Source organism: Aulonocara stuartgranti (genome assembly GCF_965226115.1).
Source record: "Aulonocara stuartgranti genome assembly, chromosome: 20".
NCBI lineage: Eukaryota > Metazoa > Chordata > Actinopteri > Cichliformes > Cichlidae > Aulonocara > Aulonocara stuartgranti.
In genome coordinates, this window is record NC_138956.1 from 3,327,512 (window position 1) to 3,355,501 (window position 27,990).

The 27,990-nt window shown below is 41.8% G+C and overlaps 1 protein-coding gene across 3 annotated transcripts; it reads left to right on the plus strand.

The window, feature by feature from the left end:
• The first annotated feature begins 426 nt into the window (after positions 1-426).
• LOC309696896 (voltage-dependent L-type calcium channel subunit beta-4-like) lies at positions 427-26,796 on the plus strand. 3 transcript variants are annotated; one of them, XM_082518408.1, is made up of 14 exons: positions 427-764; positions 17,867-17,986; positions 18,237-18,359; positions 18,480-18,601; positions 18,807-18,859; positions 19,420-19,439; positions 19,608-19,688; positions 21,540-21,598; positions 21,830-21,930; positions 22,103-22,254; positions 23,248-23,343; positions 23,444-23,614; positions 23,710-23,757; positions 23,831-26,796. In XM_082518408.1, exons 1-13 carry the CDS (start codon positions 726-728, stop codon positions 23,737-23,739), a joined length of 1,167 nt encoding a protein of 388 aa, XP_082374534.1. In that variant the 5' UTR covers positions 427-725; the 3' UTR covers positions 23,740-23,757; positions 23,831-26,796. The 3 variants fall into 3 exon arrangements, with proteins under 3 accessions (XP_082374534.1, XP_082374532.1, XP_082374533.1); XM_082518406.1 differs by lacking the exon at positions 427-764 and adding an exon at positions 8,473-8,570; XM_082518407.1 differs by lacking the exon at positions 427-764 and adding an exon at positions 8,473-8,570 and having other exon boundaries at positions 23,710-23,753.
• Positions 26,797-27,990: the final 1,194 nt, after the last annotated feature.

Sequence of the window (27,990 nt, forward strand, 5' to 3'; positions counted from 1 at the left end):
CTAAAACAGCATCCCAGTCAAACAAAGCTCTTTGAATCTGAACAGCAAACAGAAGTAATGGGACTTCTGGGACTGTGATAATGAAGTAAATTAATATGCTTAGTCCATGTGTAACAGCACAGATTACAGACACTTTCTCCTTCACGTGTCGCTCTAATGAGCCCATTACACCAATTTCATGCTAAGCAAGGAATCCTGCATGAACCCTGAGCTTAAGAGCTTGAGGGGCAACACTTGCTTCGTAAACATTTTTAAATAACTGGGCCAAAAACAAATTGAGCCGCATACGGAAAGGGGAACAGTTCGGTATTAGAGATAGAAACATTATTGGATGAATTTATGAGAATTACTACAAAAATTTTCGTCATATATTCAGAAATTCCAAAATAGAAATCCAACATGAAGGCGCAGAAATCCAAGGGGACCGGGCTGTGCGAAAAGTGCAGGTCTTGCATAATTTATTACGAAAGCTGTAATCTATCCAGCCGTGTGTCCGTGCGCGTGGCTTTGTGTACAGTCATTGATCATGCCATGAATCCAGAAACTAGAGATTTTACAGCGCAGATGCCGTGGGAGCATCGCATCCAAATGAAGCGTTATTACAGCTGAGTTTTCTCGGGCTGTGGAAATGTTTCGACGAGGCGCGGTGCTCTGCCTTTACTTGATGCCTTGTGGCTTTTTCACCCAAGTTGGGCTGTGGTGACCGAGACTGCTGTTATCTGCGGATGTCCCTGACCAATTCGAGCGTCTTTCTGCTGAACGAGGTAGGCTTTCAGTTTTTCCCTCTTCTTTTCTTTACCTTTATGTTGTCGAGGTAACTGAGGAAAATTTGGACTGTTTTTTGTGCTGGAAGGAGTTTGAAACCAACCTGCGTGCAGTGCATTTACAGTACCATGCAGACCTGTAAGGGGGGCGAAGGTAGTAGTAGCAGGTCCTTTCTGGGATGCTGATAATTAAATTAGACACGCTGACCACGCTGGGAATCTTCCGTTTGGAGTGGAAAAGCTTTGACGTGCATGGCACTGTCTGCCAGCTGGAATTAGGGACAGATGAGCTTTGAAATGTTCGTGATAGTCATTTCACCCAAAACAACAAAACTGGTCAGCTGGCGCAACAGATGAACTGCGTGTGTGTTTATAGTCCCACTTTATAGAAAATGAGGTAATAACTGTTTTAATACTGCAGGAAAAACAAAAGCAATTTAGATCATAACCGGTGTCATGCATTTGTGAATGAGTGTGGTAATTAACGATCAGTTAAACTGTGTGGCTGTGTCTTTGCCTCCTTTAGATTCTTCATGCTTGTTTATAATGTGAGAGGACTCCAGTCATTCATCAGAGGATGTGATGTAATGCAGTGCCTAAATCAGAGTGACAACGCTAAGGCCGAATATGATGGCTATCAGTATTTTATTTACTAAGTAACGTGTTTCATGTTGAGGGAGAGAAACACAGGCGAAGTTACTTCTACAGATAATATTGCAAAGCCTGAATTAGTCACAATGTTAATAGATACGAGTGAAATGATTCTCTGTTGATAATCTAATCTGCTTTAGGTGCTTTATAGAAAACACAAAAATCAGATTTCTGCTAAATTATCAATGTAATAATGTTGCATCTGCAGCAATCTGCACTTATTTAGGTTGTTTCATTTTGTGATGTTTTATGCCTAATTTAATCAAAGTTACCACGGTGCTCTGAAAGCTCTTCTTCTCCTGGAGGTTGCATTTCACAAAGACAGATCAATATATACCTGCAGCTATAGTGAGATGATTCACCAAACAATATTAGGAAATCTCACCCAAGGGGTCTGGACTTAAAGGTGACTGAAAAGTCAGGATACATAATTTTGACCATACTGTCAGCCAGCTGGCTGGGAAAGGTCCATCATCTGCTTCATTGTGTGTCTGGAAGCAAACTACTGGAGGTCCGCTCAGTCCCTCTGCAGTACGATGAAGTGCTAAAAGTCTCTCTGTCATCATGCTGAGGACTTTTTGGCACTAATCCCAAAAACTACATTTGCTATGCAAAATGTTCAGCACTCAATGCAAAATCAGATCTTAGATATTGATTCTGTTTTTTTCTATTTGAAAAAAAAAAAAAAGCAGCTTACAGCGTTTTTCAATGAATAAAATGGGGGGGGGGGGGGAGTCATTTTTATACATATTTAACTATTACCTTTTCTCTTGTATAGAGAAAACTTTTATTTGGAATAAGGCCCTTTCAAATGTTCATTTGAGAGTGAAGTACTAGAGGTTACAAAAAACAAACTGTAGCTGCATGCACATCTGTGGTATCACAGTAAACTTCTGAAATCCCTCTTCTTTCTTTCTTTTTTTTAAACTTTTTTTCGTGATTATATCTGAACCACTTTGAACCAACTTCTCAGTGCACTGCTTGTTAACTTCTCAGTGAACAGCCTCACCGGAGATTATGTAAGGTACATGTGCGCAGCTCGCCACTGCAAGAAGTACACTGTCTGTGTGAAACACTGCGTGGTGACACTCTCGCTCACTTCAATAACATTCCAGTCTGTTTACCTCCTCCCTCCTCTTGGTGTGCTGGAACACATTCTGTACCTGCTTGTCTGAACCCATCAAGTACTGTATAAACCTCATGAAAGGATTTGGCAGCAAGGAGTCATCTTCCCTCCACTCAAAAATCAAAATGCAGCATCCCCAGTGCCTTAAAATAGCTCCTCATCCATAATGCACCAGCAGCAGCTCTGCCCACAGAGGCGCTTCATATGGGACAGACTGACAGACATCTGCACTCAATGCTTGGGTGCAGCTCCTAAAGCTCCTCTCTTTCTCTCCTCCTTTTCTCCCTTTGTTTAACTTCCAAACATTCATTCATTCATTCATTCATTCATATTTTTATTCACAGAATGAAAATGGATGCCTCCTCTGTGTCCCTCTTCTGTTTTTTTTCCTCCTCCAGTTTCACTATTTTCTGCAACCTAGCCTATGAATTATGAATCTCAGTCTTGTTGGAGATTGTCTAGCCAACCATGGTCCTCCTTCATGTGTGAGACTACTTGGCTTTGACATATCTGCTGCTTTTTTACATAGATGCAAGGTGCAAGGTGTGGTGAGCACAAATGAATGAACCTGGTTTGTGCAGACCTCCCACATCCCATAAAACACACACACTCACCAGCCGAGCAGCTGTCAGAGTACAGCCATCCATGACGTCTGCAAAACACACTCTGCGAACCACAGGCTACACCGGGGACGCCTCCACGTGTCGAACATCGCCCCCCATATCCCTCTCATCACCATCAGACTTTCTCCCTTCTTTAAACTTTTAGCTTTTGAGATGTTGAAATCCAGAGCGGCTGAAAAATGTGACAGGACTGTAGAAATGCTTGATTTTTTTCCCCCTTGGAGGTTTTGTCTCTGTGCTCTATACAGTTAGCCCTGCAAGAAGGTTCTGCTTGTTGGGCTAATATGTGATTTTAAAGATGTCTGCTTGGGGTGTATCCCACTTGTGCCCTGTGATAGGTGGGATAGCTGGATAAGCAGATAAGAAAACGTACAGAAGGATGTAGTTACAACACATGGTACATATTTATGTCATCAGTTTTCATCACAACTCTACTGATACAAATTTGGCAGTGATCACCAGATATCTTGGAAGAACTTCACAACAACACTTAATTTTGGAATTACTTGCTCATCGACTATGTACAAGCGTAAATTGGTTTGCCCAAATAATTCTGGCAATGGTATTTTTGTTAAAAACTTGTGAAAATTACAAGAAAATCAGATATGGTATAATTAAATATGACTCCAGCTTTTCCCTTCGAGTGCTTCTGAAGTGTCTAGGGATCCCAGTCATGTTTACCTTGGTTGTTGCTTTAAGGCTCAGTGCCACCCGATGCTGCATCACATTGTCACCTTAAGCATCATGGTGGAGTTCTGAAAGAACCCAGCATGCGCTTTTGGTACAAAGTCCCATCGGACAGGCAAGGTAGAGATGAAGGGTAGACTAAGGAGGAGGAGAGAGGATGCTATGTGGAGCATAGAGAGCCTCACTGACGTAGAGAAGGGTTGTGTACTGAGTGGTGGAGAATAGGAGAGGAGGGGGGCTGTAAAGAAAGAGAGAGGGATAGTCTGCTTACAAGCACGCTACAGTACACTTCAGTGTTACACAAGAGAGAGAGCACACCATGACTGCCTAGCACAGAGAGAGCAAGCAAGAGAGACGGGGAGTGTTGCTCTCCTACCTCTATCTGAGTAAGTATGGCGCTATCTCTTCTACATCAAAATTCCTTGCCTCAAATTGCTCAGACCTCACAGCAGGTCTGATTTTCAGATGATAAAAGATTTTGGCTGACTTTGAAGAGAATGGAAAAATCTTTCCTCATTAAATTTTGATTGAAAGTTTGAAGAGTGGAGTTGTTTGCAGTTGTTAAAGTGGGGGAAGACTGAATTTTGATCTCCATTTGACCGCTGTGAACAGATCTGATGGATATCCAGATTCCTCACCCTCAGCACTCACATTTCACTGGAAATGTTGCACTAAAGCAGAAAATGGCATTTAGTGCAGTTGTGTGAAAGAGGAGCAATGGTGGGAAGCTGTGGGCATGCTCGCAAGCGTTTCTTTCTCTGCTGGTGGGGGGAAGGAGTGCATTTGGGACCGCTAGGCTTCCTGTGTGGGGTCAATTAAATACTGCATGAGACAGAGCACTAAAAGCCTGTCCCGCGAGGAGCCAAGTGCTTTGTGTGTGTGTGTGTGTGCTGGTGCATCAGTGTGCAAAGCCTTGATTAAATTTGATGAACCAGCAATGTTGAGAGGACCACAAAGGTTCCAGTTCCAGCTTCTTTGAGGTCCTCTCCAGAATCTGTGCACCGGTGTTCTCATTGTTATCTTGATAAAAGAAAAGACAATAGCCTACAATGTGCTTTCATGTATCCATAGGACTGGTTTAATCTAGAAAATCCATCTGTATCTATCTAATTCGCTTTTGTTAACTGACATCTTTCCTCGCCTACACCGTGTAGTCACTGAATAGTTTTGAGACTTAAACGTGAGCGAAAACACTTTTTTTCAATGTAAAGCTGGATTGTGTGAGTATGTAGGCCACCATTACATATTGATAAGTCTGAAATCCCCCCCAGTTAGCTCGGTGCACTAAACAAGACACACCAATTAGGCCCAACTCAAATCTAAAGCCTAAATCAGGTCATCTTTTAACAAACACATCTGACTTAATGAAGGATGCAGTTCTGTTTAATTCTGCACTGCACCGTCGGTACACAGCTTTATGTGGGTTAGCTCCAGCCTCTCTGCGCTTTGAAGCAGTTTGGTGAAGTCAGGTTGAGGGATCCCCGGGGGGATGAAAGTCTAACGATGCACAGTGTAGCCGGCAAGGCCAAGTTGTCAGCATGGATGAAAGATATTCCTGGCTACGCTCGTTGCGTCTTCTTCTACTGTATGCCAGCGTCACTGACAACCCATCCATAACTAGTCACATATTTACATCGTCAGTGTTGTATTCGCAGCACTTATCTGTGCAGCTGACAAATGCAAGGTGTATTCACTCCTTAGGTCTCCTTAAAGAGTGGAGTTGGTGTTGAGAGAACAGCTGTTTATCAGTGTGTCCTCATAGGCTGCAGGGTTTTCCAGAGGCTCATTAAAGACTGGGATAAAGTATTCTGGGGTAACATTAGAGCAGGAGGAGGGTGGAGCTGCAAAGGACAGTATGGAGTATCAATCTGTGTGCCTCTCATATTGATCCACTCTGCCCTACTCTGGTTGCATTTCTCTCTGGCTCTGAATGATCCACCTTTCCCTGTACTGCTGCCTCAGCTAACACTTCTCACAGAAAGTAAGGTGCCTTTTCATGAGTTACAAGGCCAGAAAGATGAGCGGTTGACTGCAGAGTTCCAGCATGTTAATCTCCATATTTGTCGTTAAGATCTGGAGCTGTTTTTTTAAAGCCCAGATGGCACAGGGCTTCTCACATTGTTTACAGAACAAGAGTATGGTTGGAAAAAAGAGAGACAGATAATCATAGAAAGTAACGGCGTGCGAGAGTATCAAATAAAGATCTGCTTGTGCTCAAAAACTGAGCTGGTTTAAAATCTAATATTTAACTATGGGTTTTGTTTTTTTGCCTTTTTTGGATTCAGTACTTGGATACTTGGAGGCCACTGATAAAACTACTTTCAGTGCTTCTTTATTCACAATGGGATCACCACAGCAGGTAGCTCCGCATATTTGATTACGCAGACTTTTACACTGAGTGCCCTTCCTGATAAAAGGGATCCAAAGGATTTGTGTCTCCTTCCAGGACTTAACAGAGGATCTTTTACTTGTCAGGCGAAATGTGTGGAGCGTCACACTACGCCCTCAAAGAATTTCGCTACCAAAACCATATTATTATATTTTTTGACACCTGCTTCAAGATAAACAAACCATATATACAAATATAAAATTACTTAAAAATGTACACTTTGAATTTCTGTCTTTCTCTAAATGAATTTCATTTTTTGTCTTCACTGGCTTGTGTAAAATCTGAACAAAATTGCTATTATAAGGTACAACTGCACCACAATATTAAAAATAGATACAATATAGATAAACCCACCTTTACTGCAGAGACAGCGCACATGTACATGCACAGTTATACAGATCCCTGCTCTTGTTTCCCATATTGGCTCATTCATATTCAGATTGTCTGTCTGGCTTCAGTGAATGTAGCTGAGCCATTCTCAAATCTGCTTTACTCTTTCTTTAAGGAATTCATCAAAACTCACTGAACTTTAACTTAAACAGCCCTCGGCTATCTCCCCACCGCTGCCAGGCCCAGTCACTGTTGGGAGGAGTGTGAGGAGAGGAGAGCTATATTTAGAGCACCTGAACAGCAAATTAATAACAAAAAAAGAGACATATTCTCTTAATCTTGTCTTCCTGTTCTAGTCTGACTGTGTTCTTCTCTGCCTGTTTCCTTCAAAAATCTCTGTATTTTTTCATTTCTCCCACAATTTCATGTCATCTTTTTCTCTTAATCTACCTCCACCCATTTCGCTTGAAAATATAGAGCTCTAAGAATCAACAGTAGCAAAGCAGACTAATGATTTGACATTAAAAATGTATTGAAAACTCGCATGTTTAAGTTCTCTTTCTGTTGCGATGTAGTTCATATTAGCCTTTGCTTGTTTCTAGCCCTCTTTTTCATTCCTTCTAACTCTCTCTCCCTTTATGATTGTATGGTGCCATTACTCAGAGGCTGTTTTACCCACAGCCCTAATGATGGAAATATAGCTACCATATCTTCTCTGCTGAGGGATCGGAGAGTTATTGCAATAACTTTAATAATGTGTGTGTCTCTATGTGTGTGCGTGTGTGTGTGTTAATATGGTATGTGCTTCCCTGCTTGTAAAAAGCCACACAGAAATATAGCCCCAGGGCATTTTTTTCCTAAAAGCCTTGGCAGAGTGCACTTTCTTCATTCTTAAGCAGCGAAAGTTCAGTGAGGGTGAGAGAGCATGCATGCTGCCAGCACAATGGACCCCAAATCAGGGTCTTCAGTGCCTGGGGCAACGTATAGAGCAGGCATCCAGGCCTGGCTCGCCAGGAACGAGACTTTCTTCTGCAACGGAGACGTCTCTTTCTGGCTTATTAAGACATCTGATGGACTCTAGATGGCTGCTTGCTGACTCACCGATGCAATTCTGTTTTGTAGACTCATGCATCACCTTCCTGTCAGGAGGATGGTGCAGGGCAGGGCAAGCAGGCAAGCCCTACCCTACTCGCCCCATCTCGCCTTCTCTTCCTGTTTCTGCATCCACATGTTCGCCTCTCTTTCATCAACGGCTTTACATCCTCTGCATTTCTGAGTGTTATTCATTTTGCTTTTCCTGTGCAATAAGGAAAGATACCAATTGGCAGAGGAATGACAATCAGAGACTATTTTTAAGCTTTCCTTTGCTCAGCCATTGTTATTTTTACTTATCGAGGCTTACAAGCTTATCCTTTGTTCTGCTTTATTTTTAGAAGTTCTCCCTGTGCCCAGTAAAAAATTATACACTGCACAGTGAGAGTAAACACCAGTCCAGCAATGTAGTTGTTGATTTTATATAGATATATGTGTATCTTTTTCAGGATCTCTTAATACCTGAACTTACATAAGAGGGAGGTATGGAAAAACCTGAAAGGGTTGTGAATATGATGCTGGAGAGGGCTGCATGAGATTTGTGGCAGAGAAGGGCAACCCAAGGGAGAGCAAAGCTGAGCGGAGAAAAGATCTTTTTTTTTTCTTTAAATTTATTACATGAAGTCTGACTTGCAGCTAAAGCAAGAAACTATACAATACCAGCATGCGGGCGTGTACACAACAGTGCTGCAGTCAGGGCATCAATTTTGTATAGGAAATGACTGTTGAGGCAGCGCAGCAGTGGTTGTGAAGCACTTAGGCATCGCGCACCTCCCTCTCTCCCCACTGTTACCACGGGCTGAGGGGAGGAGGGTTACGCTTTTTCATTGCAATGGGGGGAAGAAAGCGCTGGCAGGAGCATCATGTCTGCCTCCGACTCGAGCGCTACAGGACTCATCTGCAACAAGGTACGCTGTTAACCCTCCCCCTTATTTAACCACTCTGCATGCGATTCCAGCCTCTTCATCTACGAGTCCTCCATCGCTCTGCTCAGAGGCGTCTTCATTCTGCTTTTTTCCCTCTTCTTCTTCTCCCCAACCCTCTCACTCTTTTCTCAGCAGAAGTCTGTTCACTTCATTCACTTTTCCAGCATAGCCCCTACTTGTCCTCTCGTCCCTCCCTCCCTCTTTTCTTCTTCACACACACTGAACTGAAAACACACAGGCTATCTCAACTCCATTACTTTGCAGCGGTGCTTTTAACTAGTAGTTCAGTGGGTGGCCTGTCTGATGAATAATATGACTCATGACCCATTTATTTATGGCTTGTCTGTTTATAAGGTCATCCATACCAATAAATAGTATACCCCAGACCCGTTTGTGGGTCTGTTTTCCCTGTTGTCTACAATAATGTTTCATGACATTATTGTAAAAATGCAGCAGCAGCTTCAACACTTCACTGTGGAATTCAAAAATAAAAGACTGAGGTATAATTTCTGGAATAAAAGACATAACAGTACTTTGATATGTACTGAACAATTAATGGAATAATGTGTATTTATACATCTGCATAAATATGTATCTTATTTTGCACAGATTGCCATAATATTGTTCATCTACTTCAGGCATGATGGCTAAGTATAAAAAGAGCAAACCATGGCTCTAACAGCTGGTTCATGAGCAAGGAAACTTGTTTTGTCATGTGCATGCTTCCCTCTGCTGGCAGGAATCTACAACTGCTGCTGTGTCATTATCACACGTTCCAGTCCGTAACATCTGGGGGATTTCTCTCGACACCCTCTTTGGCCATAACTGTCAGCTGCACTGTGAGCAGGTCTGTCTTTTTAAGGGTCCGGTCAGTCAAACAGAGTGAGGTGTGAGTTTGCACGGTACAGTAAAGCTGTTTCAACACTGAGACTGACCAGTGTGTCTGTGATTGTGTTAGATTCCACTCTTGGTCCTATTTTTGTGCAATCAGAACAAGGATTTATTTATTTTTTTTTTTTTACAGTGAGACAGAGTTTGTCAGAGACTGGAATAAGTAGTGAAATATATTCATGATTTTTTTTTTCTGATCTTGTTTGGTTTGTTAGAAATATGGATTGAAGGATGCATAAATATGAGGGATTACAACCATGGCTGTGTCATACATTAGATCACTTAACAGTTTATTTAAAAATTAGGATCAAGATTCATTATCTGCATTTAACCTATCTAGAGTATTAGGAGCAGAAGGACTGAAATCCAGGTGTAAGTCTGTACACTGGACATTAAACTAGCATCCAGCTTTGAAGCAACAAAGCCATTATGCTGTCACATTGACACTAAAGCTTAAAATGTAAAGGTTTTTTTTTTTTTTTACTCATGCCCTTTAATATGCTTACCCATACTGATGAGTTGGAATTGGTACATGCATATCAGCATCTGTTCCCATAATGGCTGGCAAAAGCTTATTTCCAAAGTTCCAGCTTTCTTATTTCTTCACTGACAGAATTGCAATAGAGGCAAAAGTCTGTGAAATTCTTCTGTGACTGGCTTTTATTGGCACTGCATCATGGGATGTATCACACTTGCCTTTGAGGCTGTGTAGACGATTCTCTACATACTAATTGGGTACGTATGAATAGTTGGAAGGCACTGAGGAAGAAAGAGAATGAGAAGTAGTTAGAAAGACAGAAGCAAAAACACCCCAGAGGCTCCCCATACTATTAAAAGATAGGTTTAATGTGAGATTCTCAACTTCTGCCATGTATATTTTTACAAGGTTTGTGTGACACAAAAGAAAATGCCTGGACAGCAGACAGCTGATATTATGTCTATGGAAAGATCTGGACAGTGACAAAGAGAAAATGACTGTTGTGGAGCCCTTCTTCAGCAAATCAAAGCAGTTAAATTAGACAACAACAGTACAGCTAGTGTGTGTGTGTGTGTGTGTGTGTGTGTGTGTGTGCACTGTGTGCTAATGAGACTCTGTCTGAACTTTAGAATAAATATCCTCCTGTTCTATCTGTAGAACTTTATGGACTTTAATTAGGTTTTGTTTCTTGCGCTGGCAGACGCTTCAGATTCTGTTCTGCTTCTGGCAGGCTTTGATATTCAAATGATATCCACAAAACTCTGTGCTGGATTCAGCTAAAATATTTTTCTGTTTGTTTTTTTCTGGGCTGGGTGAGGGGGGACAGAGGTGGAAAGAGGGATGAGGCAGGTGGGAGACAAAAGGTAAATGAAGGATGACGTTGTTCTGGAGCTATATTTAGGTGTCTTATGTGGATACTCCTGTTTGGTATGTGAGGAGTCTTCCAGCCTTACATCCAGCTGGGACTGCAGCCACCAGGGAAGAGCAGGCTTGGAGTGAAAGGATGAGTGTGGAGTTTATGGAGTGAGCATTCTGAGTTTTATTTACATCTGTATCTGTCTGTGCCGGATTTACTAATTCATTTTTAATGATTAAACTGTGGCATTTCAAGAATTGATGTTCTTGAGAAATGATTGACTGACATTTAAGCACTTTTTAAAATACATATACATAAAAATTCCCCTATCTCCCCTGCGATCTATCCTTCAAGCTTGGGTCCTCTACTAGAGGCTTGGAAGCTTGAGGGTCCTGTACAGTTGCCGTTTGCAGTTTGCTAGGACTGCGCTCTTCTGAACAGAGATCTCAGATGTTGTTCTTGGGATCTGCTGGAGCCACTTGCCTAGTTTGGGGGGGGGGGGGGGGGTCACTGCACAAATTGCTCCGATTACCAGTAGGACCACTGTTACCTTCACCCTCCACATCTTCTCAAGCTCTTCTCTGAGCCCTTGGTACTTCTCTAGATTCTCGTGTTTCTTCTTCCTGATGTTGATGTCATTTGGTATTGCTACGTCTATCACTATGGCTGTCTTCCACTGCTTGTTGGTTAGCCACCACCATTTTGTCCGTCTGTGTCTGGAAGTCCCACAGGATCTTAGCTCGGCCATTCTCCACAACTGTTACGTCCCTCTGATGGTGATATAAGATATAAGAGTTGCAAGGCTGCTTCTGCGGTTCCACAATGGTGCACCATTGAATAAAAAATAAAATAAAAAGGTTCTTTGAAAAACCATTAAAGGTGCCCCAAAGAACCATTTCTTGATGGTTCTGTGGGGCACCTTTAAAGGTTCTTCAATGAACCACTGAAAGAAATGGTTCTTCAAAGAACCATTGTTTGAAAGGTTCTTTGTGGCACCAAAAAAGGTTCTTCTATGGCATCAGTCTAAAGAACCACTTTTGGTTCCAGTTGGCACCTTTATTTTTCTGAGTGTGCACGAGCTGATTAGCAGTGGACTGGTCAGCTTTTTTCTGATCTGGAAGAATGCCCACAGCTGATTCACAAACCAGTGACCCAGAGACAGAGTGAGCAGCAGCAGGCTGAGGCTGGTGAGATCCAGCGCTGGCTGCTGGTTGACTTCAGCAACTGCATTCAGAGGCACAGTTAGCAGCAGCATGGCTTGAGAGAAACCAGGACAGTGCAGGAATGTCAGCAGAACCACGCCTCTACCCAGAATCAAAACTTCATTGTGCTTTCTGGCACGCTGACCCTGTTTGCAGTTGTCCACACATCTGTGGAGTGTGTGTGGTAGAAACACCCAAAGCAAGCTGTGACTGACAGCAGGTGGTGATTCAGAATGACTTCTATTGACAGTCCTCAAAACGTTGTATAAATATTACACCCCACCTATTGTCAGGCGGGAGATGGAGCCTGATGTTTTGCAGAGCCTTCACCACATATGTGTTTTAATAAAATAATTTGTGTTGACCCACAAAAAAAAAAAAAAAAAAAAAAAAAAAAAAAAAACACTTATGTTACGACCCGGCTCAAAAGCCGCAACATAAAAAAAAAGGAGATGAATAACAGAGTGTGGGTGAGAAGAAGTTTCATCCTAAAATGGAAAACCAGGTTGGCTAAAATGGCTGGTGCCACCAAGGCAAAGACTAGTGCACTGCCGGAAAGCTTGCCTCAGGTATGCTTTTATCCACACCTGACTAGGTGTGGCCAATTAGCACCAGCTGAAAACACTGAGACGATTAAAAGCTGCAGAGGGACGTAACACCTCCTCCCTTAAAAGGGTTCCTCTAGGACCCTTAAATTTATTAAAAGCCCCTCTGAAGCCTTCAGTTCCTTGACCCACAAACCTGGAATAAAAGTTAAAGCTAACAGAAGCACAGTGTTCACGTTATAGTTGGCATCTCTAAGCATGGATGGGCATGAGGATTTGAAGTTGCCACACTGAACAGACAAAAAGTAACATGTGACCAACACAAAGGAGCACAACAGTCACAAACCCAAAATGATTACCTGATCTGCTACAACACAAAACCAAAAGTAGCAACAAATAATCACAACCAAGTGATCTGTTGTCTCCACCACACAAACAGTCACATACAAGTGGCCCTATACCACAACAAGTTACTTTAATCCAAAAAGTTCAGTAAATCAAGCGTACTAGTGACCAACCACAAAATGGAGAGCTATGGCCACACAATGATCACATCAAGGGTGGCTCAGCACCCCACAGTGTTATTGCCATCACCTGGCCAACAACACTCACAAGTGATCCAACAAAATAGCCATATTCCCCACAACACTAAAGGTCACAGCACAAAACACTCACCTCACAAGGATCTCATTAGCATCCATCCACACTGACATATGCACACACAGGGTGTGCACACAATGCCAACTTAAAAACAGCCTACCTGCCTCAGCTACAGACCATAATCATGAATGGTCTCAAACCTCCTACCAAGTTTGGTGCCACTGATTTACTATGTGCAACTCCCAGCCTAAAACACTAAAAACAACAAAACCCTTACTTTTCCTACCCTAGTCTTCAGTGGTGTACCAGGCTCGAGGCAACTTTAAACGCGAACTCGAGAGCAGGCAGCAGACCAGAGATATAGTCTCCTACCAAACTCTGAAGCGTACCCCCACCCAGGATAGCCACCAAACACAATAAACTAAAACAATAAAGCAAAACAACAAACAAGTGCTTCGATGGAAGGGCAGCACAGCCACCCAGCTGAAACACACTAACTAAAGGGAGTTTGCACAATTACAGTGACCACCATCACTCACCCACTTAAAAGCAAAACAAACTGACATTCAGTCTCCATTAAAATGTCCAAATATCCCGGACGAGCCCCCACTTATGTTACGACCCGGCTCAAAAGCCGCAACATAAAAAAAAAAAAGGAGATGAATAACAGAGTGTGGGTGAGAAGAGGTTTCATCCTAAAATGGAAAACCAGGTTGGCTAAAATGGCTGGTGCCACCAAGGCAAAGACTAGTGCACTGCCAGAAAGCTTGCCTCAGGTATGCTTTTATCCACACCTGACTAGGTGTGGCCAATTAGCACCAGCTGAAAACACTGAGACGATTAAAAGCTGCAGAGGGACGTAACAACAACCCTAGTGGGCGTCTCCCATTTTGACCTAGGGACTTCCAGGCCATATTCGGCGCATATGTTTCTGTACACTATGTCGGCCACTTGGTTATGGTGTTCCATGTATGCCCTGCCTGCTAGCATCTTACATCCTGCTGTTATGTGCTGGATTGTCTCAGGAGGCATCTTTACACAGCCTGGTGTGATAGACCCCAGCCTCTGGATCTTGTGCTCAGAGCTTGTTCCTGTGCTGCCATCAGTGTTGGTCAAGTTACTTGAAAAAAGTAATCAGTAACTAATTACTGATTACTTCCCCCAAAAAGTAATCCCGTTACTTTACTGATTACTTATTTTCAAAAGTAATTAATTACTTAGTTACTTAGTTACTTTTTAAAAACACGATTTACAACCTGAATAGGTGATAAAGCGATAGATCTTTCAGCCCAATTCTACTTTTTCTGCATAATCCATCATACAAAATGTAATCAAATGGAAATGTCTCTTTTTTTTAACTTGTTTTATCAGTTTTAATCTTTTAACTTTATGCATCAAGCAAAAATGTAATTATATGCAACATTCTCTGACTTGAATAAATTAGTTTAACATTTAAACCTATTTTCTGCACATTCCAGCACATAAAATAAAATATTTTTGTGTGTTTACACTCACTCTTTCAAATAGATGCAAGTAAAACACAGCAGAAAATAAATAAAGTCAAAGACTCAGCGGTCCTGTTGCTCTATTTTCACCTGTAAAGCAGGAGTGGCGTAGGCGGAGGTTTACCCTGGTGCAGGTGTGCCGCAGCGGTCAGTTGAAGAATCCGCGAGTTTCTCTGTGAGTTTCCCATTACGTCATTGCGCACTCGGTGCTTGCTTGGAAGTTTAGGGTTTTTTTTCGCTGTAAAAAGTTTTCTTCCCACGCACAACGGACGCTAATGTTTTTGTCACTTTTTATGGAATCAAACTCAAAGTAAGGTCAGTACTTCCACGCTTTAAACGCTGCACGCTCATACTCTCTCCCAAAATCGATATAGGATCCATTGTTGATCTGCACACAGCTGTTGTCACCAACGGCGCACTCGCTTACTAGGGGTGGGGGAAAAATCGATACTGTGTAGTATCGTGATATTTTGTTTGCTAATAATGTATCGATACAGGGACAGCAGAAATCGATATTTTGTTACAAAAAAGGTTTGTGTGCTCTGACTTCAGAGCATGTTGATCCTTTTTCTGAGCAAGAATCCTGACATTCCTTCACTGTCCAAATGTGTTTAACTTTTTTTTGGCAGCAATAAACATGACAGTTTACTTATTTTAATTTAAGACATGTTTTATTTTAATTAAGTTTAAAACTTTTTTATTTAATGTAAAATTATATTTTGTTTTAATTTACTTTCAAATTCTTCTGTTGCTGAAGGGGCTGCATAGTTTTCATAAATAAATAATAATAATAATAATAATAAATAAATAAATAAAATTGCAATACTATCGTATCGTGCGTTAAGTATTGTGATAATATTGTATCGTGGGATGTATGGTGATTCCCACCTCTATCGCTTACGTCACTGTCATGAGACATTCTTGCAAAAAAATCACGGTTTTAGTAACGCAGTAACGCAGCGTTCCTACGGGAAAGTAACGGTAATCTAATTACCAATTTTGCAATAGTAATCCCTTACTTTACTCGTTACTTGAAAAAAGTAATCAGATTACAGTAACGCGTTACAAGTAACACGTTACTGCCCATCTCTGCCATGATTAGTGCTTCTGTGCTATCTTTCAGTCCAGCTTTGTCCAGCCACTGGTAGGACTTCTGGATGTCAGTCACTTCCTTTATCTGCTGGTGGTACATACCGTGCAGGGGCCTGTCCTTCCATGATGGTTCCTCCTCTTGCTCCTCTTTGGTGCATTTCTGCTCCCTGAGATATTCACTGAGCACATCTTCCTGATGTATTTGTGGATGTTTGCTGCCTTATCCTGAACTGTGGTACTGACACTCACCAGTCCCCGGCCTCCTTCGTTCCGCTTAGCATACAGTCTCAGGGTGCTGGACTTGGGGTAAAACCCTCCATGCATGTTTAGGAGCTTTCTCGTCTTGATGTCACTGGCTTCTATTTCCTCCTTATTATAACAGCAGCAGGGTACCTGATCACAGGCAGGGCGTAGGTGTTGATAACCCAGATTTTGTTCTACCGTTCAGCTGATTCTCAGGACTTGCCTGACCCTCTGCAGATACTTAGTGGTTGCAGCTTTCTTAGCAGCCTCTTCGTGTGGGATGCCTGTGGGATGCCCAGATACTTGTAGCTTTCCTCAGTGTCTGCAATATTTCCTTCTGGTAGCTTGATCCCCTCAGTTCTGACTACCTTCCCTCTCTTTGTTACCATCCGACTACACTTCTCCAGCCTGAACGACATTCCGATGTCATTGCTGTATATCGTGGTGGTGTGGATCAGTGAATCGATGTCTCGTTCACTCTTGTCATACAGCTTGATGTCATCCATGTACAGGAGGTGGCTGACGATTTCTCCGTTCCATAGTCGTATCCGCAGCCAGTTTTGTTGATGATCTCACTGAGGGGGTTCAGGCCTATGCAGAACAGCTGTGGGGACATAGCATCTCCTTAATAGGTCCCACACTTGATGGTGACTTGTGCTATGGGCTTGAAATTGGCATCTAGTGTTGTTGGCACATCCCCATTGAGTTCCTGATGAAGGCTCTACAGGTCCTGTTGATCTTGTACAATTCTAGGCATTCCAGGATCCATGTGCGGGGCTTCGAGTCACAGGCTTTCTTGTAATCAATCCGGGCACTGCACAGGTTGGTCAGTCTGGTCTTGCAGTCTTGGGCGACTGCTTTATCTACCAAGAGCTTGCGTTTCGTTCCTCTGTTATTCCTGCCAATTCATTTCTGTGTCCCTGCTCATGTATTGACCCACGTGCCTGTTCATCTTAGCCACTATGATGCCTGACAGGAGCTTTCAAGTGGTACTAAGGCAGCTTATTGGCTGGTAGTTGGATGGGACCGCTCCCTTCTGGGGGTCCTTGGAGATCAGGACTGTCTGGCTTTCAGTTAACAATTCTGGGTGTGTTTCATCCATTAGCAGTCTGTTCATTTGTGCTGCCACTTTAGATCCAATAGCTACTGAGCATTGACATTGTGGGTTGCGTCCTTCTCCCATATGCTCTTCCAGTATTGCTCCATCTCCAGGTTTGCTGGTGTGGTTCTCATATTGTTCCCCTGCCTCTGAGCGTATACCTTGGATGGTTCTGTGGAGTACAGCTGGTTTATTCTCCTGGTTTCTATTTCTGTGTTGAAAAAGCTGTGTTGTATTCAAGACTTTATACAGTACTGTCAGTATGATTTTAAATTGTAAAGCAGTACCAGTGGTAATAGTCCTATGTTGTTGTTGTTGTTGTTGTTTTTGTTTCATTATAAATCATATCCAGACACTGGATATAAGTCTGGATATTGCAGCATGTGTTATCAAAATGCTTGGTTGAAAATTGGACTTTTGCCAATGTATGGTGTGCCAGTCTGAGTGAATAAATAGACAGCAAGGTCGTGTTGCTTGTTAGTGTTGCAGAACTCGTGTTCATATTCCCCTGGGTGACATGCTTTGGAAAGCTGCAGAAGAAGAAACCCAGGTGCAGAAACAGGTGAATAGTAAGGAAAGAAAAGGGAAGTACGGAGGTCAATGCGTAGATGATGATCTATCTGTAGCTGAATCCGCAACATATGAGCTAAGTCTGTGTTTTCTATGCCGTGAGGAATTCTGAACAGCTGCTTCCAGGTACCTTATTGGGCTGATTTATGTCTTCTCCACCTGCTTTAAGACTTTCCTTCCTTTCCTCGTTCACTCAGGGTTCAGCCGATTCCTACACTAGTCGACCCTCTGATTCCGACCTGTCCCTGGAGGAGGACCAGGAGGCGTCTCGGCGTGAAGCCGAGCGCCAGGCTCAGCTGCAGCTGGAGAGAGCCAAGGTGAGAGCCTCAAGGTCAAAGGTCAATTATTGGCTTTAAAATCACCTCTACCTCCACAGGTACAGCAATAAAGTCCTGAGTCATGCTGAAAGCTTGCGTTCCAGTCGACCACTTTAGTCTTTATGTGTGTAAGGGTCTACAGAACTAAAACTAATCTTCAGATTCAAATTTTGCTGAATATTAAAGAAAAGGTCATTCGATATATTGCCATAGATCTTATTTGTTTTGGGGGGGGTTTTGTCGTCCACAGGCTAAATCAGTAGCATTTGCAGTGAGAACCAATGTGAGTTACTGTGGGGCCCTTGATGAAGATTGTCCAGTCCAAGGTGCTGCAATTAACTTTGAAACCAAAGACTTTCTGCACATAAAAGAGGTGAGAGCCATTACAATTCTGCATTTGTACATGGTTTACAAATAAAGTAACAATAAATATTTACTCTGATTAATGTTAACGCATCTTGCATCATGAGAGGTGTCTTTCACTGTTACACAGAAATACAACAATGACTGGTGGATTGGTCGGCTGGTGAAGGAAGGGGCAGACATCACTTTCATCCCCAGTCCAGTCAAACTTGAGGCCATGAGGATAAAGCAAGAGCAGAAAGCAGCAGCTAGGTCAGAGATTACGCAGCTCTGAGAGACCTCTCTGTTTTTCTGACGCTGTTGTCCTAATTTTAGCAGCTTCCTCTGCAGCACACTCTTTGTAAAGTTATTTTATTACTTCTGCTCATATGTTGCTGTGGTTTGGAGGTCCTTCTTTCTAAATTGCCTCCTTAGGGGATCCACGCATAATGAAGCTTTGCATTATGTTGCTCCACAGGAAAGGAGGGAACGCGTCATCCGGAGGCTGGAGGTCCACCCCTCCATCTGCAGGTGAGAGAGACTGAAGGAGTCCTGCTGTCATGTCTGTCTGTCAGGCCTTCAAGCTGCTACCGAGTCAGATTTGCGTACAGGGACTATTTCTGGGCAAAAATGTTACCTTCAGGGAAAACACGTGTTTACAAAAATCTTTTTACTATAGAGTTTTACTTTAAATCAAACTGAAGTTCAAAAGTTATTTGATCACTGCTGAATTTGGATCAGAGCTTCCTGAATAACACACAGTTAACAAAACTGTGCACTTGTGAAGAAAAACTCGAGTGAATGCAAAAAAAAAAAGCCCAGATTGTTATTGTTCTTTTTTTTTTTAAATTGTTTTATTATTTTCAGTTTATTTCCAGAGTGGGGTTACTCATTTCTGTTTAGTCTTTATAGTTTAAAAATGTTTTACTCTTGTTAGCCCAGTTAGTAACTTGCAATTTTGCTAAGTGGAATCATAAGCCCCTCCACTCCACTTTCACAAACACTGGACACGCCCCTGCTCATCACTAATTGCAAGAACCCACTTAGCTTTTCGCCTCTTTGCTCAATGTTCATTCTGTTTGTTTTCAAAGCCAAACAGAAGCAGAAACAGGTATGTTGGGGTATTCATCTGTGTATCACTCTGCTCCGATTATTTAATTTAAATGTTTTTATTAAATTTTTATAACTTTAAAATCTATCTCTGTGATCGTGTATTACTGTAACTTCCACATATCTTAATTTTCATGACTTCCACACTGTCTGCTTGTTGCCTGTGCAGACTGAACATGTTCCCCCATATGATGTGGTCCCTTCAATGCGGCCGGTGGTCCTGGTGGGTCCTTCGTTGAAAGGCTACGAGGTGAGTCAGCCATCAGTACTGTTCTTCAGTTATTTGGGCCTGGTTCTGTTTAATCTTGTGTTTTGATGCATGTAAATTAATTTGATTTAAATATTAAATGTATTTTTAGAGATAGTTTTTTATGTATTTTTATTATGGACAACACATTTGATCACAGCTGCATTTTGGTCCAGTCAGAAAATATTGCAATAGCTATCTGACAAATTGATGCAAAGCAAAAACGACAAATTTCAGCAATAGTTTGGCCATCCTTTAACTTTGTCTCTAGTGTGAACATTTATGAAATTTGAGATTCATGCTGCTCATGATGAGTCATTGGCAGGTCAAAATCTCACTTTTTTGCTGCAAACATTATGATGTCCCACAGTAGCCTCTGCTGTAAAATGTGTATAATTAGTAAACTCGCATTGTTATTATGAGCACATTAGCATGCTGACACAAGCAGTTAGCTGAAAGTACCAGTGTGCCTAAGTGCAGCCCACAGAGCTGCAATGTACCATATCGCTTTTCCAGAAAAAGACAAATAAGCTATTCTGAGGCATTACTTAATGTTGCAGTAATCTAACTGGGAATGAAGCCTTTCATTCACTTTGCTTTTATTAACAAAGAATAAAAATTAGGAAATTAAGCAGGAAATTAAGCAATAATATTTACTGTAACTATATGTTAAACGTATTTAGATGTTTGAGTTATTTCCAGCTAGTTTCTGCTCTTTTTCTCTTCTGGATTCCCTTTCTAGCATGAGTTTAATCAGGTGTGGATTTTCTGATCCAGTAAAACTGGGGTGTTTGGCTTCCATTATCCCATGAACGCTTTTACTAAGCCGCAGTCCCACCCTGATGAAATTAAAGGGCACACAGTAGGCATCTTAGATCCATCTGAGAGCTACAGAACTGCATGTATGCCCCTTTGCATTAGCCACACCATGTGTTATACTCCCATACTGAACAGACACGCACACACACACGCACACACACACATGCACACATCACAGATGAGACATATGAAAACCCACTGCAGTCAAAACGAAATAATGTCAGAATGCATCAATTTCGATGACTCGGTGGATGAATATGTGAGGCATGTGCTTCAACATTTTCTCCCTGCCTTGCTCTTTCCTCTGTGGCAGTGCAGGCTATGAGCCAAGCTGTTTGTTTTGTGTGTGTGTGTGTGTGTGTGTGTGTGTGTGTGTGTGTTGAAATATTTATGCGTTGCTCTGGTAATGTGCTTTGGGGATGCTCCAGTGGTGAATGCCAGGCTGCCTCTTTCTCTCATTCCCTCACATTCTCTTTCTCTGTGCTCCGTCTCTTGTGTACAAATTATTTTCGGCGACTCATCAGGGTTCTTCAGCACTGTCTCTCCTCCTTTCCACTCCTTTGCCTTCTTTCCCCATCTCTCTGTTTCAGTGTGGAAGCTTCATCCTCTACTCCAAAGGCCATTCATTTTTCAGGACTGTTTGAAAATAGACTGCTTCACTTCATCCTGGCAGTGCACAAACATCATTGTGCCACTCAGACATCCAAGTGATTTAACACTGAACAAAGAAGGACTGTAATGCTGCTCATTTTTATCTGTGCTGACTCTTCTGTCTCTTTACAAAGCTATAACTGATTGGTCTTAAAGCTAAAAAATCCCATCACTGTCCTTCCAGCTGTTTACAGCTTCATTATAGTGTGTGACAGCTGTATTAATCCTCATTTAGTGCAGACACTTAAAGTCAGGTGTCACTAAAATCAGTGAAACATGCAAGAAATACTAAAGAGCAAGACGTGTGCATGAGTGAATGCATATTTCACAGCCCTTTCTCTCTCACAACGTCCCTCACTTATCTTCCTTGTTTCTGTTTCCTAGGTAACAGACATGATGCAGAAAGCTTTGTTTGACTTCCTAAAGCACCGATTTGATGGCAGGTGGGTAACGGCTGTCTGTGTCACTCTCTGCAGATGCAGAGCAGCGTACAGTAACGCTATGTCTGAACTGCCGAGCTGCTTGTATGTTTCTGCATTGCACGTTTCGTGCTCGAAAGCACACACGATGACGATGATTTATTTTTAGTTGCAAGCGAGAAGGAGCACGAGCTCGTCTCCTCCTTTGAAATGGAACAGTTGTGGATGTGGTGTGATAAGATGCTTCTTGTTTAGGATCACTATTACCCGGGTGACCGCTGATCTGTCATTGGCAAAGCGCTCAGTGCTGAACAAGAAAGCCATAATGGAGAGATCCAACACACGCTCAAGTCTGGGTGAGATTTAGAAAAAAATTTTTAAAAACTTGTCTTTGATCTTTTTTTGCTCAATAAAGATGGACAGATGGATGCTAAAAATAGATGCCCTTCTGTCTTCAATGACAGGAAAACTTAAATAAGTGATGCAGCTCTGTTAAAAGTGGCTTATGCAACTCTCTGCCATTCACAGCTGAGGTCCAGAGTGAAATAGAGAGGATCTTCGAGCTGGCCAAGTCTCTTCAGCTGGTCGTCCTGGACGCAGACACCATCAATCACCCAGCACAACTCCTCAAAACCTCTCTGGCTCCCATCATTGTCTACGTCAAAGTCTCATCACCTAAAGTAGAGTACAATCCTCAAAGCTGCCTTTCTGGTCATATTCTGGATTCTGAGCAAACTAGTGGTTAATTAAACCTCTGTGGCACTATTTTAATTATTTAAATATTTGCTGGTTCCCAGCATCTGAGGGATCGTACACAAAATGCCTTGTTTTAGATGGTAAATGATGTACGTGGTTACATGGTTCTCTCCAGGTACTCCAGCATCCTCCAGCAGTCCAAAGCAGTCCATGCAATTAAGAGTTAGGTTAACTGGTTATTGTAAATGACTCCTATGTGTGAATGGTTCTCTCTCTGTGTTGGCCCTGTGACAGGCTGGTGAACTGTACCCTGTCTCTCGCCCAATAGTAGCTAAGATAGGCTCCAGCCTCCCTGTAAACCTGAATAGGATGAGAGGAAGAAGATGGATGGATAAATGATAACAGAATTAGAAAGTTCAACTCGGAAGGTTTTAAAATAGTACACTCCCCGTACAGATTAACATTTGTTTGAAGGCGCTCAAAAGAGGCAAATCAATGAGGAGAAATCATTTGGAAGAATTGAAGAGGAATTGAGACTTTGATGACTCATAATGGCAGAACAGAATCCCAGCAGTGATAGGATTTAGAGCACTGAGTGACTCTGAGTGGGAGATGGGGAGGAAGTGGGTTGCACAAATGAGAGTCTGAAAGGGAGAATGAAAGAGAGCGTAGATTTAAACCACACAGAGTGGAGGCTGATTGGCTCAAATAAGGCAGGTGAGAAGATGATTGGACTCGAGTAAAGATGTCAATATTGAGACGGACAGCACGGAAAAGAGGTAGACATGGAGACAGGAAAGCAGGCAGATGAGTGATTACAGATCTTTCTTACTGAACGTACGCATGAGCGTTATTTAAACAATTTCTGTCTGTAAGGGGTGTGTCTAATGCGGTTAAAACGGATAAATTAATTGTATGATATTAAATTAAAACCATGCTCGTTCATTTTTTGTGTGTGTGTCTGAATCATCTGGCAGGTTCTTCAGAGGTTGATTAAATCTCGAGGGAAATCACAAAGCAAACACCTCAATGTCCAGATGATGGCGGGGGACAAGCTCGCTCAGTGTCCACCTGTATGTCACGTTATGTAATTAAATGATATTTTAAAAGTTTAAAAAGTTTTCATTGAAGGACTTTGTATAAGTTTTCTCTTATCATTTTCTGAATCAACAGGAGATGTTTGATGTCATCCTGGATGAGAATCAGCTGGAAGATGCATGTGACCACCTTGCAGAGTACCTGGAAATTTATTGGCGTGCTACGCACCTCCCCTGTTCTGCCCCAGTGAATCCCTTACTGGACCAAAGTGTGATAACTCCACCTTCTGCTAACTCCAGCCAACAGGTAAGAGGAAAAAGAAACTCCTCAGGTGGTGCTTGATTTACTACTTTCGGATGCATTATTAATCACATATCCTTTGCTTCCTGTGTCCACTCTAGTTTTCTGAGACTCAAGAGTTGATAGAATGAGCACTACTTCAGATGTAGGTGAGATGAAACTTACTTTTCTGGATCTGCTATCGTTACCGTCTCTTGAAATTTGCCCCTTCGACCTCTGCAGGAGCAGCTTGTGCTGTCAGCTGGGGTCAGACAGTCGTAGCGCACAGGGACCAGGGCACCACCAGGGGGCAGCAGCAGTCCTCGTCTCTCCAAACCTGGCCACCACCTTCTCCAGCCACACCTGGGCCAAAGAAAAGAGGAAAAGCAGAGTATGGTGAGAGAGAAGGAGCAGGAGGCTGGTGAGCTGGAAGGAGAGAAGACACAAAAAACAGGAAAACAAGAAGAAGGAGGAGAATGATTTGATTAATGCTGCAACAGAAGAAGGAGCCTCCACCTTACTGCTGCCCCCTCGGCAAAAGCTCCCTGCTCCCACTACCACGCGACAACTCAGGGCCAATTTCTACAGCTCCACGTGCACTGGTATTTCAGAAAAACAGTGTAGCAGTGAAGTTACAACTCACTATCTGCCCCCTTTCTCATATTTTTCTCTCACCGTGACCTTAAACCTGTACCTCACTCCCCGCTTTTACATTTGAAGTCACGTCTCCCACCTGACAAAGGTGCGCCAGCCTACGTTTGCTCACACAGGCAGATTCACCTCTCACTGTAGCTACATCACACACCTGTAAAGTTCAGAGGAAGTTAGCCTACAGTCCTGTAGCATAGCAAAGCTACCAGTGTAAAACCTATACACCCTCCCAACACAGGGTTCCAGGGGGTCTGTGTCTGATACACGCCACTTAAAGAGGGTGACAGAAAATCAGCTTTGTATGTCTTCCATCTCTGCAGCTCTCGATGAGTTGTCATTCCAAATGTTTAACCAAATGTTTTCTCTACAGCACAAATGCAATGTCAGAGGCATCATGTTGTCACTTATGTTAGAGGACTCTTACTTTCCCTTACTTGCAGCTCCTGTTTTATGTTATTCTTTCTATTGACCTTTTTACTGTAACTGTCGTTACTACTGTTTATAATTCGTAAGCTCACTCTCAGTGTCACTGATTGCATATCTGTACACAACAGTGATGCTGAACACATGTATAACAAGCACAGACATGCACAGACGGTCTATATGCATCTTTGTCACAGCTATGAATGTATAAACGCTGGTCCACTGGCTTAGGAAGGATTACTTATAATAACTGTGGTTTGCAGATGATTGGAGGCAAAACCCGAAAAGGTCTGTTATCACATCTAAATATCCTAAATGCTTACACTTTACAAAGTTTGACTGTATTTACATGATTTTCCTACCCCAAAGAAAAAATAGTTTGTAAAATTGTTTTATCCTCCCAGAAATAATTGATCACAGATAACCCATGTTTAACATGAGCTATTCCACAACTGCTCCTGACTTAGGACTAACTTCAAAATGTTCATTAAGATGGTTTGAAAGTAAAACTTTGGAACCAATGAGCCAATAATAATAATAATAATAATAATAACAATAATGATAATAATAATAATAATAATAATGGAAATATTAGAAATGAGAAAGATTAATGATTTCCAACAACATCTGTAGACAATTAACAGTTAAATATTACCTCAGTGTGTCTTCTGAACGTGGTGCTTGGTGATTGTAGCTCTAAATTACAATAAGCGCATCACCGTAAGCTACGCAGCCAGGAACATGGTCATTTATTTATTTACGTCCAATATTTTGCTGTTACTCTCTGTCAATATAGCGTCAGCATTAAGTTGCTCTGTGAATAAGAAGCTGTGGACACTCACTACACTACACCACTGAGAAGACTTCATCTCCTCTACAGGAACAAGATCTCTGAGCACATGAACTGATTGTAAAGGTTTACTTCCTAACAAGCCTGGGAAAGTATTTTATTATCACTGGACATGAGGGTGACCTCTGGTGATGTATTTACATTAGTACCAGGTCTTATAACCATTATTACTTATTCTCTGCCCACATAGCAGGATATACATTATATATATGCATAGACTTTAATCAAAAACATGTCAGATTTCATGTGCGTACAACCACCAGTGTTCTCTTTTCTGCAGCCATTTCATGTCTTGCATTGCTCACAAAAATGAATGCGTCTCAGTAAGCACTTCAATAATCGCATTAATGCAACTGCTTGTGTCATTTAAAGCAACAGAATTCTGCTAACATATCATACATATAAATAATCGAATATATGTGCATGATATATTGTATTCCTGTTTCATCAGAAGGGCTTTTTCAGATCAGCGTCACATGAGCCGTTCACTCTTCAGACTAAATCTGCGCGACCTATGTAACCACTTACATATGCATTATAAAGGCTTAAATGTAAATACTGTATATTAAATATGCAGATACTATTATTATTATTAGCAGATTGCACAATAACAGCAAAAGCTGACAGGTTTTAACCAGTACACAATTCTATAATCAGCGCCTCAGAAAGCATGTGTTTATATGTAATATCCTCTTTCTTTCCTTTTTTAAAGAATGGTGCACAGCTTATATTGGACCACTATTAAGGTTGCTTCCACTAACACCCTGATTCATTTCTGAAGGGCCGGGTTTGAGATACATAACTTCTACTTGATGAAACACAGAGAGCACAGTACCTTCTTTCGATAAAACCTACTCAGCTTCTCCTGTTGCTTAATTTTTATTGCAAGAAATTTATACAAAAGTCAATTATACTTCTTTGGTTTTCCAAAGCACAATTTTTTACAATTATCATTTCCTATTGCGTTTCACTTGCCTAAATTCTGTATGCAATACAAAGTTTAGCATCAACGAGACACTAGCTGAGACTATCAAAATATCTCCTCAGTTAAGATGGAGTATAATTGCACTACTATTATTTATACTAAACGTTATGCTGTACCCACCTCCAATACAGAGGAAAAAAACTGTTTGGCCTAATGATGATGTCAACGTTTCTCATCGTTTCTGACAAGTCTGCAAGATAAATGATATCCAACAGTGTCTGATGATGATGTGTAATGGGTGCATCTTTTGTCAATAGCACATGAGAAGGAGGAGGTGAATAAAAAAAAACATTTCATTAACGTTTGTGTGTGCCATGTGACTTTTCATCAGCTATTCACAAAACCACCAACAGAGGGCAGAAGTAGCATTCTAGCTATCTATGCAACAAACAAGATGCAGTTTCCCATTTTGACATCAATCAAACAAAATTGAGACAAACTGAAATTAAAGTTGTGAGTCTGTCCTCCAACCACCCCATAGCACTGCCCAACTACACTACTGGACTAATTGCAGATGAATGTGAGGAAGAAAAATCTTGTGGAAATCTTCTACTATATAAGAAAGTTTCTTCCCTTAGTTGTACCTTGGCTGAGACACCCATGTTTAGCATAGTAAGAAGGGGTGGGAGGGGTCATAACAAATTTAACAACATATTCCGGATCTCTATAATCAACCCACACATACTTTTGCATCATTCACTGAAAAACAATCTACTAACATAATTTATATAAGTACTAATAAGCCACTTGTTTCGTTCATTATGACCTGTGTTTCCTATGTAAGCAATATATTATTGTATTATTCAATTAAGCGTCACTAGGGAGGCTGGAGCCTTTCCCAGCTAGCTGGGCGAGAGGCAGCCTACACCCTGGACAGTTCACCAGGGTTAACACAGCAGGCTAACACGGGATTAGAGTTAGAAACAAATCTGCTAACATTGTTCATATACATGTTATTTGGAACATGATCATCTTTTACCATTGGTCCAGGGCTTACAGTACCCTGGAAAGGTCTTGAGCCACCCCTCATTTCTTTCTGTTTTATTAGCAAAAACTGGGAAATAGGCTCAGTGCATGTGTAAACATACATGGAAACACAGTCTATAAGGCAAAAACAGACATTTTTTTTATTCTAATGAGACTGAAAGTCAATGTTTAGTATGGACATCTTTAACATCTAACATCTATTCTTTAACACAGCTCGATCGGTCTTGTAGGCAAGTTTCCTTGTCATTTCTTGAAGACGTCTTCGGGAAAAGTCCTCCAGCCTTTGAGTCCATTCTCTTCTATAATGATTCCACACTGCATCAGTATTGAGGTCCAGACTCTGGGGAGGCCCAGACTGGACTGGAAATGTTCTATTGGATGTTTTTCTTTCCAGGTTTGCATTTAGTAAACTGGCAGTGTGTTTGGGCTTTTGCCAGTCACACTCTTTGCATGTTGACAACCTTGACCTGCTGCTGATTTTGGGCTCTGTTCTTGTGTAATTTGCCT